Raw genomic sequence first — 12,488 nt, 5'->3', positions numbered from 1 at the left:
CCAGACTTACATTTTTGGGGCAGGCTATATAACCAAATACTTGAAATCCACATCACCTGGGTCCTCCATGGTCCAGATGCATGGCTCATCTCCACCAGGAGATATGATTACAGTACTGTGGACCAAACTTTGCAGAGCTAGCTCCAGACAGAGATCAGACAGGTTGCATTCCTGTTATTCTGGCATTTGATGAAGACTCTATTTCAGCAGGCATCTTAAGTGAGCTTTTCTGATACTATGGTTCATGTCAACTGATTTTACTCCTACTGCATCCCTTCTGTAACCTCGTTGTACATCATTGAGAAACTACATGGTTAAATGATATTTAAAAACACCGAAATGAAATGAAATGAAATGTGGTGTAGTGGTTCATGTGTCAGACTAGGACCTGGGAACCAGGATCCAAATCCCCACTCAACCATGAAGCTCACTGGGCCAGTCCCTGCCTCTCATCTTAACAACTCGACACAGAGTTGTTGTATTAAATGAAGAAGGAGAGAAGCATGTATTCTGCTTGCGAGCTTCTTGGGGAAAAGGTGGAATGTAAGTGCAATAAACAAACAGTAAGTGTAGGGAGAATGATAGAAATAAATGGAGGTTTGTGTGCTACTTACCATTCACAAAATTTACAATCATTAACTAAAATTGTCGTAAAATTAGTTTTTCACATTAAAGCTTCATGCATCTAATGACGCAGCTATTTACAAAAGGAATGTTACCAGTTTTACTGACCCTCCCACTTCCAAACTCCTGGCTGAATGGACTCTAAAAGTCCAACTGCAAAAGTAACTATGAGGAAAAAAATACATCATGGTTTCATTAAGTACAAATGCTTTTAAATAATAAATGCTTTTAAAAGGAAAAATCTAGGGAAGAAGAAGTTACAACTTACTCTATCCAGACTTCGATGCTTTTATGCATTCCTAATTTTAGTGTTCCAAAGTTTATCATTTTTGATACCTCTATACCTTCTTTGTCCTTCATTAAATTTTCATATGATTCATCCAAATTGGTTGCATTGGTTAGAGATGACCTGTAAGATTTCAAAATTAGAAACCACGCTGCAAAACTACGAATATACAATTATGTAACAAAGCCCAATCTGACACACATCTACATTTTTCTTTTCTCAAGTTAGAAAGTTAAAACTGACAAAACTTTCATAAAATGCTAAAACCAGAATTTTTTTAAACCACTCTTCTGAAGACATACATGGAGAATTATGAATGCAATTTTAACACTTCTGGCCTCACTTCAAAGTAGATTTTTTAAAAGTGAACTCTAAGCAGTCGTTGACTGAGGAAAGAAGTTTTTTATTACCAGTTATTTTCTGCTGGAGCCATACAAAGTGCTCTCCAGATATAACATGATTGGTTACTCTCCACAACCACCACATTGACAAGGTCATGTCTACGAGGAAAATAACCATCAGGAAGTTTCAGGAAATCCAGGGTGAAAAAGATGCTGTCATCGACTACACCAGTTCTTCCACACACGCTGGAAACACGAAGCTGTAAAAAATGTAGTCATCTTTAGATGCAATAAAATCAATGTAAGAATGCATAACCCATTTGAGGTTACTGAGTGGGCACTGTACTTCAAGCCATCCAATTACAGTGGTACCTCGGAACTCGAACGTAACCCATTCCGGAAGACTATTCAACTTCTGAAATGTTTGAGTTTCAAGGTTGAGCTTCTGGTTGGCCGACAGCTAAGTTTTTGCACAGGGAAAGCAGTGTCCGACATCCGTGTTCTGAGGAATGTTTCAAAACCGGAGCACTTATTTCCAGGTTGTTGGCATTTGGGAGCTGAAATGTTCGAGAACGGCGCTGTTCGAGTTCTGAGGTACCACTATACTCTTTAAAAATTGCCATATAATATATTAAACCTTAAACTGTATGTTGTACTGTACTCTAATTATCTCAGAGGCTCCCTTGTTAAGGAGATGTATCGGCGCCTCTGAAGGTGTAAGAGACCATGGTCCAGAAACTCAAAAAGTCAGCTCTGCTCTGCCTCTTCTCCTCTTTCGGTCCATCCATCTGCCTTCCTGCCTCCTTCAACTCGCTGCGTTCTCGTCTGTCTCCTTCCTCTTCCCTCCTCCTGCAACTCTCACCTGGTCTCTCCACCTTTCTTCCCTCTGAGCCCTGCTGAGCACTCTTCTCACACTTCTAATAGTACTGACTGGGGATGGGAACCCTGCAGGGATGCTGCAACAGCTCATGCCAGCAACTGGATTCCTCTGCTGAGGTGCCCAGATGGGCTCCACAGTGGAGAGGTGTGATTTTGTGCCCCCCCCCCAGGTATGCCCCTCAATGTTCTTAACTGCCAAATATCGTTAAGTCGCCTTCTATGAGCTGCTTGATCAAAATATTGGTTTTGTTAACTTTGACTCTTGGAGCACTACATTCAAAGTGAATGATCACTCCACATCGCCTGTGGAGTGATAGTCAATAACTAGATTTTTAAAAATTGCCAGTGATCATTACATAGTAATAGCAACATTTCCAAACTACAGCTCCATTCAGGTGTTAATACTTTGGTTGCCTCTATGCACGTCTCGGGACACTCCCAATGTCACTGTGTAAGTAACATTCAGACAAAGTTTGGAAATCCATTTGATGGACACAAGCTAACTCTCACTGTACACACACACACACACACACACACGACAAGCTTCAAGTCAAAAGGTATACCTAAACTACAATCTTGAAATTTTACAGTGGTTTAAATGTCATGGCTTTCTATAATACTTCACAACTGTACTCTTGTGAAGGGTTGATGACTCCTTTACAGATTCCACAGAACTAAAATTGTCAGGGAACCTGATGATAGAGGGAAACCATTAACAGTTAAACTGCTTGAAGTCCAAAATGTGGTTTTCAGAGTTGAGGCCCAAATCAGGAGATTTTAATACAATGAACAGGGTAGCTTTACATGCAAGGACAGTTCCTGCTATATAGTTACCCATCCTTTCTCCTTTTACATTATAGTATTTGATACAATATTTTTAAGAAATCCCAAAATTAAACCATTCAATAGACATACCTTGTCAATTCTCTTATACCTCAAGGGCTTTACAGAAACTGCTTCACTGGTCCAGGTTGTTGGGTTAATGAAATATTCTACTTGCACCCAATCTCCTTTACAAGGGTCAAAACCTTAACAATAACATTACAAGAAAATGGAAACAGTTTGAACAAGGCTAAGTCACTTTAAGAAGAGTTAAAAGTACTGGAGTACTAAAAGGCAAATATACCTAGCTACTAGACCAAAATTTGGATTAACTGAAGCAGTGACCAGAATGGTAGCCATATTAGCATGTTGCAGCAAAAAACAGGAATTTTCTGGCACCTTAAAGACTAATGAATTTATTATGGTATAAACTTTTGAGGACTTTAACCTGCAAAAGCTTATGCTGTAATAAATTCATTAGTTTTCAAGGCATCACAAGACTATTTGTTGCACTGTTTTATTCTTCAAAATACCAGAGGTCAAACAAAGTTTCAAAAGGGAAAATACTCCAAACTTCAAGAGTCCATTCAAGTTTTGAACAGATCTAAGATTACATGGCTTATTCAACAATAAAGATCTTACTCTCAAGAGCAAACACATAACAGATGGTAAAGATGCTTACAGATTCACATATACAAAACAGTTTTCTAAACCAGTTTATATTCTTAGAAACCCTTTTGTCAACTCATCTAAAGCAATTTTCAAAGAAAAAACCCACTGCAACTTAAAATCACAACTTTGTGTTTATAACAATTGTCAAGGTAGGCATAACAGTTACCTTCACAAACATCATCCATGGAAAAGGAGGTTGTCTGATTAACGCTGCCACCAACTGCAGTTAGAGAAGTAATACTGCCAATGAGTGTTTTGGTGTCCTGGTCCCCTTGATAAGGACACTTGCTGTCATCTTCCCATTTATCAGATACCTTTTCTACCTGTAGAACAAATCAAAATTACCTACAGGAGGCATCCTAGCAGGACCTTCAAATGTGATTTGAGACCTAAGGCTGAAATTCTTCTGTTGAATTGTGGCCCCTCTCCAAATGCTGCACAACTACTTCAAACATGTACATAGCTGTCAACCTTCCACCAATACAAATCTTTATGGACTGAACCTGGAAGTGTGCTCAATACAAACCAAGGGGCCAAAACCAACCAGGATCAGCCTTATATTAGAGAGCTTACCAGTATTTTGGCCATGAAGAGATGTCAAAAGACACAAAGGCACTTAAAGAGAGCCATGAGGATCCAATACACTGAGCTGCAGACATTGGAGAGGGTGGAAATGCAGGTGGCTGCTCACAGATCTTGGCTTTGAAAGCAGGAGCAGACAGTTTCAGAAAGGAAAGTTTTGGTATTGTTTAATTAATTTACTCTTAAGTTCTGCTGAACCTACCATCAGAGCATGCACTCAAATTGTAAGGGCTCATGCATTCCTTGGCCCAACAAGGAATCAGGTGTGCCATTTAATCAAGCCAGCTTGGTAAGAGAACTAGATAAGAGGGTGCACACTGTTGGGGGTGGGGTGCTGAACCAGAAGAAGGTATATGCTTCCTAAGCCTTTCCAAAGTTTATCAATGACCACTGAAAGTTGCTTGTGAATGCATCTTAAATTTTTCTTTATATACGTATCAACCACCGGAACAAGGTGAGATAATTTGATACTGTGAAGACTACCAAAGCGTGTATTAGGAAGCTTCTTAATATGTACTCTGCTGGATGGGTTAACTGCTCAATTCTAGCTGATTACCTTCCATCTTGGGCAGTTACTGAACTACTGCAATTAGGGATGCTGGAGAATTCTGACAAAAACGAAGATGAATGGAAATTGCCAATGTTCCCTTATTTGTCCCATCTCTGGAATAGAAATCAATCCAGCAGATACGATTGGTATTCAGCGCTGTTACCCTGTTTCCCCGAAAATAACACAGTGTCTTATATTAATTTTTGCTCCCAAAGATGCGCTAGGTCTTATTTTCAGGGGATGTCTTATTTTTCCATGAAGAAGAATACAGTACACATATTCTGGGGAGGTCTTATGTTTGTGTCCGACTCTTCATGACCCTATGGACCAGAGCACGCCAGGCACTCCTGTCTTCCACTGCCTCCCGCAGTTTGGTCAAACTCATGCTGGTAGCTTCAATAACACTATCCAACCATCTCGTCCTCTGTCGTTCCCTTCTCCTTGTACCCTCCATCTTTCCCAACATCAGGGTCTTTTCCAGGGAGTCTTCTCATGAGGTGGCCAAAGTATTGGAGTCTCAGCTTCAGGATCTGTCCTTCCAGTGAGCACTCAGGGCTGATTTCCTTAAGAATTGATAGGTTTGATCTTCTTGCACTCCATGGGACTCTCAAGAGTCTCCTCCAGCACCATAATTCAAAAGCATCAATTCTTCGGCGATCAGCCTTCTTTATGGTCCAGCTTTCACTTCCATACATCACTACTGGGAAAACCATAGCTTTTACTATACGGACCTTTGTTGGCAAGGTGATGTCTCTACTTTTTAAGATGCTGTCTAGGTTTGTCTTTGCTTTTCTCCCAAGAAGCAGGTGTCTTTTAATTTCGTGGCTGCTGTCACCATCTGCAGTGATCATGGAGCCCAAGAAAGTAAAATCTCTCACTGCCTCCATTTCTTCCCCTTCTATTTGCCAGGAGGTGATAGGACCATAGGACCAGTGGCCATGATCTTCGTTTTTTTGATGTTGAGCTTCAGACCATATTTTGCGCTCTCCTCTTTCACCCTCAATAAAAGGTTCTTTAATTCCTCCTCACTTTCTGCCATTAAGGTTGTGTCATCTGCATATCTGAGGTTGTTGATATTTCTTCCGGCAATCTTAATTCCGGCTAGGAATTCATCCAGCCCTGCCTTTTGCATGATGAATTCTGCATATAAGTTAAATAAGCAGGGAGACAAAATACAGCCTTGTCGTACTCCTTTCCCAATTTTGAACTAATCAGTTGTTCCATATCCAGGTCTAACTGTAGCTTCTTGTCCCACATAGAGATTTCTCAGGAGACAGATGAGGTGATCAGGCACTCCCATTTCTTTAAGAACTTGCCATAGTTTGCAGTGGTCAACATAGTCAAAGGCTTTTGCATAGTCAATGAAGCAGAAGTAGATGTCTTTCTGGAACTCTCTAGCTTTCTCCATAATCCAGCGCATGTTTGCAATTTGATCTCTGGTTCCTCTGCTAATAATAACAACAACAACAACAACAACAACAACAACAACAACTACTACTACTATTACTATTATTATTATCATCATCATCATCATCTTTCCATATGCATCATTGCTTAGTGTTTTTTTCTACAAATCCCTGGAAATGATTACTGTACATTTCATCTTGCATCTAACATTTAGTTTTTCATACCACATTCTCTTCTCTCTTGATGTTGTATTTTGTCAAGTGCCAACCTTGCTGATTTTAGAGAAGGCTGTAGCCGACTACTGGAACTACAGCCAGTGGGACAACTCTGCCACCTACTGGGTCCTGTAGGTATTCCTCCATCTGGAACACCAGCGATGTACAGTACTTTATATGCTTTATCACATGCAAATTAATTCTTTAAAAATTGACTCTTAGGGGCCTAGCTACACTACAAACGCACAAACTGTTTCTAGAGCCAGGTGAACAAAGACTTTGTTCTTATAAAGGAGACAACCTCTTTCATGGGTAGCTGAACGTAACAGTGGCTGCCTTCTGAAGACCACTGGCAAATTATGATCTTTTCTGTATAAACTGACACAGCTCACTACCTGTTAATAAATGTATATGGACCAAACTACACGCTATGAAATAGTAAATCTATCTGAACTAAATCAGGTTGGCTCCTTGTTCTTCAGCTCAGTAATACTCAAATCCATTTATGGAAAAGTTTAATAAATGCTGAATTTCAGAGCAGATTGGTTTAGATTAGCAAGAAAAAGGTGTTTAAATCATGTTTTCCACTGAAAGATCTTGTTGACTCTTCACAGTAAGGGCTTGTCCACACTTCCGCTTGTTCTGTACCTAGAAAACAGAGGCCCAATTAGTTTTTTTTCCTCCCCCCCCCCCTTTCCTCTGGAAAACCTGCTGTTTACTGCTGAGTTGGAACAAACATCAATCCACTGAAAAAATGATTGGCATTTGTTCCGATTCAACAGTAAGCAGCGGGACTCCCCAGTGAGGGAGAAGTGGCGGAAAAAGTGGAAGTGTCGACAAAAGCCCTAAATTGGTAGAGGAAGAGCTTATTTACGTTCAAGAGTCTGAAGTTACTTCGGCTTTCTTGCTGAATTGGCATATATAGGAAAGTCTCTCACTCTGATCAACTGAGATCAGTTATATAAAAAAATTGAAGTTTATTTTACAGACAGTTAACATAATCACATGACCAATTTCTATAGCTATTTATTTGAATCTCACCCTGATTGCCCTTAATCCATGAGAGGTTTTATCTTCTTCAACAAGAGCTACAACCTGCTGTCCAACTTGCAGTGGAATGTTGCTCATCACAGCTTCGCTGGTGAAACAGATCAAATCATCTATCAAGCCGTAGTCTAGGCAGAATCTTGTCACTACACCATTTACGGTTTTTAACTCACTGCCATCTAAAAAGAAGACAAAATACATTTAAGTTGTGTAAAAAATAATTTGCTGTATTTGCTACAGCATTGGGAAATTATTCTTGCTGCATCTTGCCACCTCTAACAGAACATCTGTAAGGATTTCTATAAATGACGATGATTAGCAAAATAAATGTTATTTATTCATATGTTTCCCTTCCCCTCTTCTGATTAGATTCTAAAGCAGCATAGAAACAAAGTGGTTTTTTATGACTAGCTTATTGGAGCAAATAAAGCCGATACTTGCCTTTTCTCTCCTTTCCTCACAAGCTCAGAGTAAAAAAGACTGGGCTTAACCTTCAGGGGTCCTTTACTTTTACAACCTCAGAGTAATGAGTTATTGTCTGGGTTTTGTCACACCATAGTTTTACCAAAACATCCAAACTGACAAAACTATGATTTGCACTTGAGCAAGGGAAGGAAGGAAGTTAACATGCAAGCCCAAAGCTCCTTCCAGGATTATTCCTGTGGTGCCAAACCATAATTTGGCATTTTGGCCAAATGTAGAGAAAACTGAATTATCTTAATTTGGTTAATTCCTTGACAGGAGGTAAAGAATCTTACTGAGTTTATTTAAACGATAATACCACATTGGGAAACTTTCCAGGTATAACACCCGGCAGCCCTAGTGTTGGAACGGCCTTCACCGAAGAGAGCTTATCAATGCAAAATTTAGTTGAGCTGAACTTGATGAATATCAAGGGAGATCCACCAATTTCTATATTCTTAATGGCAATTTCCCTATATATGTTCTGGGGGGTTTCTAACATTCTCCACAGTTCACTATACAGTACATTATGGTTTTGTGGGGAATAGCTATCTCCAAATGGGGATCAGGTCAGATAAATTTGTTTGACAAACATCAAAACCACAACATGGAGGGGGAAGACCTTCCCATTCACCACCAAGAAAATAGCCAATAGTTTCTCAGAATAAAAGCAACTCACAACTACTGTAGGTTTTACGTCTACTGAAAGAGAAAGCAAAGTCCTATGTACAACTTTACAGACAGGGTTTCCTTAGTCTTGGGAATAACTTATATAAGGGTGGCAAACCTGCAGACCTCCAGACACAGAGGGTCCACGTAACCCACCCACGAGATTTGTGACGCCATTCACATAACAAAAACTACCATATAAAAATTTTCAAAAGTAGGGAGTCTATGGCTTGGCTTTTCAAAAACAGGGGGTCTGCAGTACTTAGCTAACAGGTAACCACTGCTCTACACCATGTATATTATTGTGCACGAAAAGAGTGTCAAATGTTGTAACCTTTCCACATTGGGGAGGTAATCTTAAATTTGTTTTATGAACCCCAACATGGAATTCAGCTTTTTCACAGCATACTGCACATTGGGCCAACTTCTTCAACAAACTATCTACTACAGCCACAGAGTCTTGTTACTTTTTAGTCACTGCCAGTTCAGACCCCATTGCCACATACATAAAATTGGGATTTTTTTGCCCCAATGTGTATCATTTGTAAAGGCTTGTAGACATTCAGTGTTGCACTCAGAGTTGTTGCAATCAATGTCATTACTAACTTAAATGTTTATCAATTTCAACAGGTTTATCTGAGTAGGACTTAGCTGGATACACCCCTTGGCACTTGTGGCTACCTTCTGTAATCATGCTATCAATCAGCAGGACATATTCACAGACAATGCATTTGGAATCCGGATATAAAGCTGCCATAATTGTTAGCAGCCTAGTAATTAGAAAAAGGAAAAATGCAGAAGAGGAACAATTTCATATAAATTCTCCTCCTCCCCCTGAATCAACTTGAGCACTGAGACATTCTCATGTTGACAGTCATTTCTATGCATGGTTGGCGAGTATATGTGTGAGATTGAGATAACACTGTCAATCTCACTAGACAAAGTAATGTCTAGCTACAACTACAAAGGCCCACAATTTAGAAGAGTGCCACGAACTACAGAAACTAAGTAAGGCTGATGAAGACTGAAGATAATTCCCAGTTAATATGCGTGATGATATTTCTTAAACCCTTTGGTAAAGCGAAAAGGCTAGCTTCAAAGAAGAGCACACCTTTCAAAAACACATAATTTATATGACAAACATTATGTGTTTACTATATCCTTGTATTTAAGCGGTGATAGGCAATAAGGAATCACATGCAAGCAAGTACATGGACTTCTATACTGTATATGAGAACGAGTGGAGAAGGGGCAGAGTTCTTCATCCCTCCTCTACCAGCTTCCAGCAGGCTAACCAGGCTCCCCCCCCCCCCAAAGGCTAGTAACATTAATGGGCTTCTTTACAAGGCTGGTTTATGAACAGCTACTCACTTTTTGAACAAGTAATGTTTACATGAACTCTAGTTGTAGTCACTTGAAATGTCAGCATTCATGTGGGTGTGTATGTAGTAATATTCACAGAACTATACTTCTTAGAAATTCACTGATTACTAACAGTAAACATCACGTGACAAATAGAACACACACAAAAGTTGGGACACAAATTAGGCAACAAGCAGGAATCGTTCCCAGAAAATGTAGAAATATAGAAGCCTAGAATGTTAGTAGATTTCTTAGAAAGGCTCTTTTGTAGCCAAAAGGAGCTAATTCTTAAAGGAATCTATTCCAGATTTCCTAGTACAGGCTTTGTTGTTGTTCATTTATTTTCAACAAGTAAGTAAAATAATAAATATATGATGGGTGGCCAACTTGGTTTCTGCCAATAGCTGTGGCCTAAAACCAGGGCCCACCAAAACATTTTGGCACCTGAAATGAAGGAAGAAAGAGCGAGTGAAAATCTCCATCAGCAACAAGGGTGAAGATGGGGAAATAAAGCTCTACATCAGGATCTCTCTCTGTGTGTGATACCTTGCTCTGTGCACTTGTAGTTATGTACTTTTTATTTTTCAAGAAAGAATATAAAATTAAGAAATATTATCTACAACAGGATCTGCTGCCTGAGGTGGTCACCTAACCTTGCCTCATGGATGGGCCAGATCTGACTACAACTCCCAAGATCCCTCAACAGCTGAAGCTGATGGGAAGTGCTGCCCCCAATTTGGAGGGAACAGCATTGTCTACAGGATGATGATGATAATAATAATAATAATTTATTTGTACCCCGCCCATCTGGCTGGGTTTCCCCAGCCACACTGGGCGGCTTCCACAGAAACCAAAAAATACACTAAAATATCACACATTAAAAACTTCCCTGAACAGGGCTGCCTTAAGATGTCTTCTGAATGTCAGGTAGTTGTTTATCGCTTTGACATCTGATGGGAGGGCATTCCACAGGGCGGGCGCCACTACCGAGAAGGCCCTCTGCCTGGTTCCCTGTAGCTTTGCTTCTTGCAATGAGGGAACCGCCAGAAGGCCCTCAGCGCTGGACCTCAGCGTCTGGGCAGAACGGTGAATGGATTCTCATTTCTAATAATAACAGTAATAAATTAAAATGCCCCTTAAAACTTTTAAGTGATGTATACAAGAACCACTATTCTTGGGACAGAGATCTCAAGGCAACAAGTCATTATTATAATAACCTGGGATCTCTGGATAAAGGACGATACATAAACTGAATAGCTAATAATTATGGGATACCTCAGTTGGGAGAGCATGAGACTCTCTTTTTTATCTAAGATTTATTTGGTTTTTCAGATTAAAATTTTACAGTCACATATTCAACATACAACATAGAAATAAGATTCCAAGGAATCTCTTGAAATTCCCTCCTCCCCTTTGTTAATCATTTCCTCCTGCATCTTTTATGATAATCCAAATCTTTTATCCCTCCATTGTGTCCAAAATTCACCATTAAACCGATGAGTGACATTCCAATCCTACTAACGATTTTACCCATTTACAGACTCTCAATCTGAGGGTCATGGGTTCAAGTCTCAGGTCGGGCAAAAAGATGAGGCTGGACTAGATGGTCATTGTTCCTTACCTTTCCTGCCCCGACCTGGCCACAGTGATCCATGCGACAGTCACCTCCAGGCTTGACTACTGTAATTCGCTCTATGCGGGGCTGCCCTTGAAGCTGTCCCAGAAACTCCAGCGGGTGCAGAATGCTGCAGCGAGGCTCCTCACGGGGTCTCTGCCTTGGGAGCATATTCATCCAGTGCTTTTCAAGCTGCACTGGCTCCCGGTGGAGTACAGGGTCAGATTTAAGATGCTGTTTTTGACCTTTAAAGCCCTTCACGGTCTGGGACCCTCATACCTACGGGACCGCCTCTCCCGGTATGTCCCACGGAGAACCTCAAGGTCCATAAATAGCAACACCCTAGTGGTCCCGGGCCCTAAGGAAGTTAGATTAACTTCAACCAGAGCCAGGGCCTTTTCCACACTGGCTCCGGCCTGGTGGAACGCTCTGCCTCATGAGACCAGGACCCTGCAGGATCTGATTTCTTTCCGCAGGGCCTGTAAGACAGAGTTGTTCTGCCTGGCCTTTGCCTTGGAGCCAATTTGATTCCCTCGCCCTTTCTTTTTCCTTTTTCCTTTCTCCTTCTGTGATGAGGCTGCATTTTTATATTTTTATGTTTCAATATTTTAATGTTGTATTTTAATCTTGTTTTCAAGTTGTATTCATTCAACTTGTTTTTATTATTGCTTGTTAGCTGCCCTGAGCCTGGCCTTGGCTGGGGAGGGCGTGGTATAAATAAAAATTATTATTATTATTACTATTATTATTGTGGTGCCTTCCAACTCTACGACTCTGTGACCCTATAAAGCCTTTTTGTAAAAAAAAAATAATGAGGTAACTAATGCCAAAAAATAATAATGAGGTAGCTAATGCCAAGAAAGGCATCAGTGAAGAGTGGCAGATGGAAATGATGGACTTTGCAGAACTGGCGAAGCTGACGGGAAAAATCCCAAACCAGCACGATCAATTATTC

The 12,488-nt window shown here is 40.3% G+C and overlaps 1 protein-coding gene across 3 annotated transcripts in view; it reads right to left on the bottom strand.

The window, feature by feature from the left end:
- The window catches only part of MOV10L1 (Mov10 like RNA helicase 1), a 39,162-nt gene that overhangs the window by 25,638 nt on the left and 1,036 nt on the right, over positions 1–12,488 (bottom strand). For 2 of the 3 annotated variants that reach the window (XM_083399431.1, XM_083399430.1), the window contains exons 2-6: positions 7,420–7,604; positions 3,791–3,947; positions 3,046–3,158; positions 1,321–1,511; positions 893–1,033 (exon numbers count right to left, since the gene is read on the bottom strand). In XM_083399431.1, coding sequence (XP_083255557.1) covers positions 893–1,033; positions 1,321–1,511; positions 3,046–3,158; positions 3,791–3,947; positions 7,420–7,604 — 787 coding nt within the window. Of the gene's footprint in view, positions 1–892; positions 1,034–1,320; positions 1,512–3,045; positions 3,159–3,790; positions 3,948–7,419; positions 7,685–12,488 lie in introns of all 3 variants that reach the window. The other variant, XM_083399432.1, reaches the window with a different exon arrangement.

The sequence above is a fragment of the Podarcis tiliguerta genome (assembly GCF_965153285.1).
Source record: "Podarcis tiliguerta genome assembly, chromosome: 10".
Lineage (NCBI taxonomy): Eukaryota > Metazoa > Chordata > Lepidosauria > Squamata > Lacertidae > Podarcis > Podarcis tiliguerta.
The sequence above is the reverse complement of the archived record's forward strand: the minus strand, read 5'-3'. Positions and strand labels throughout refer to the sequence as shown.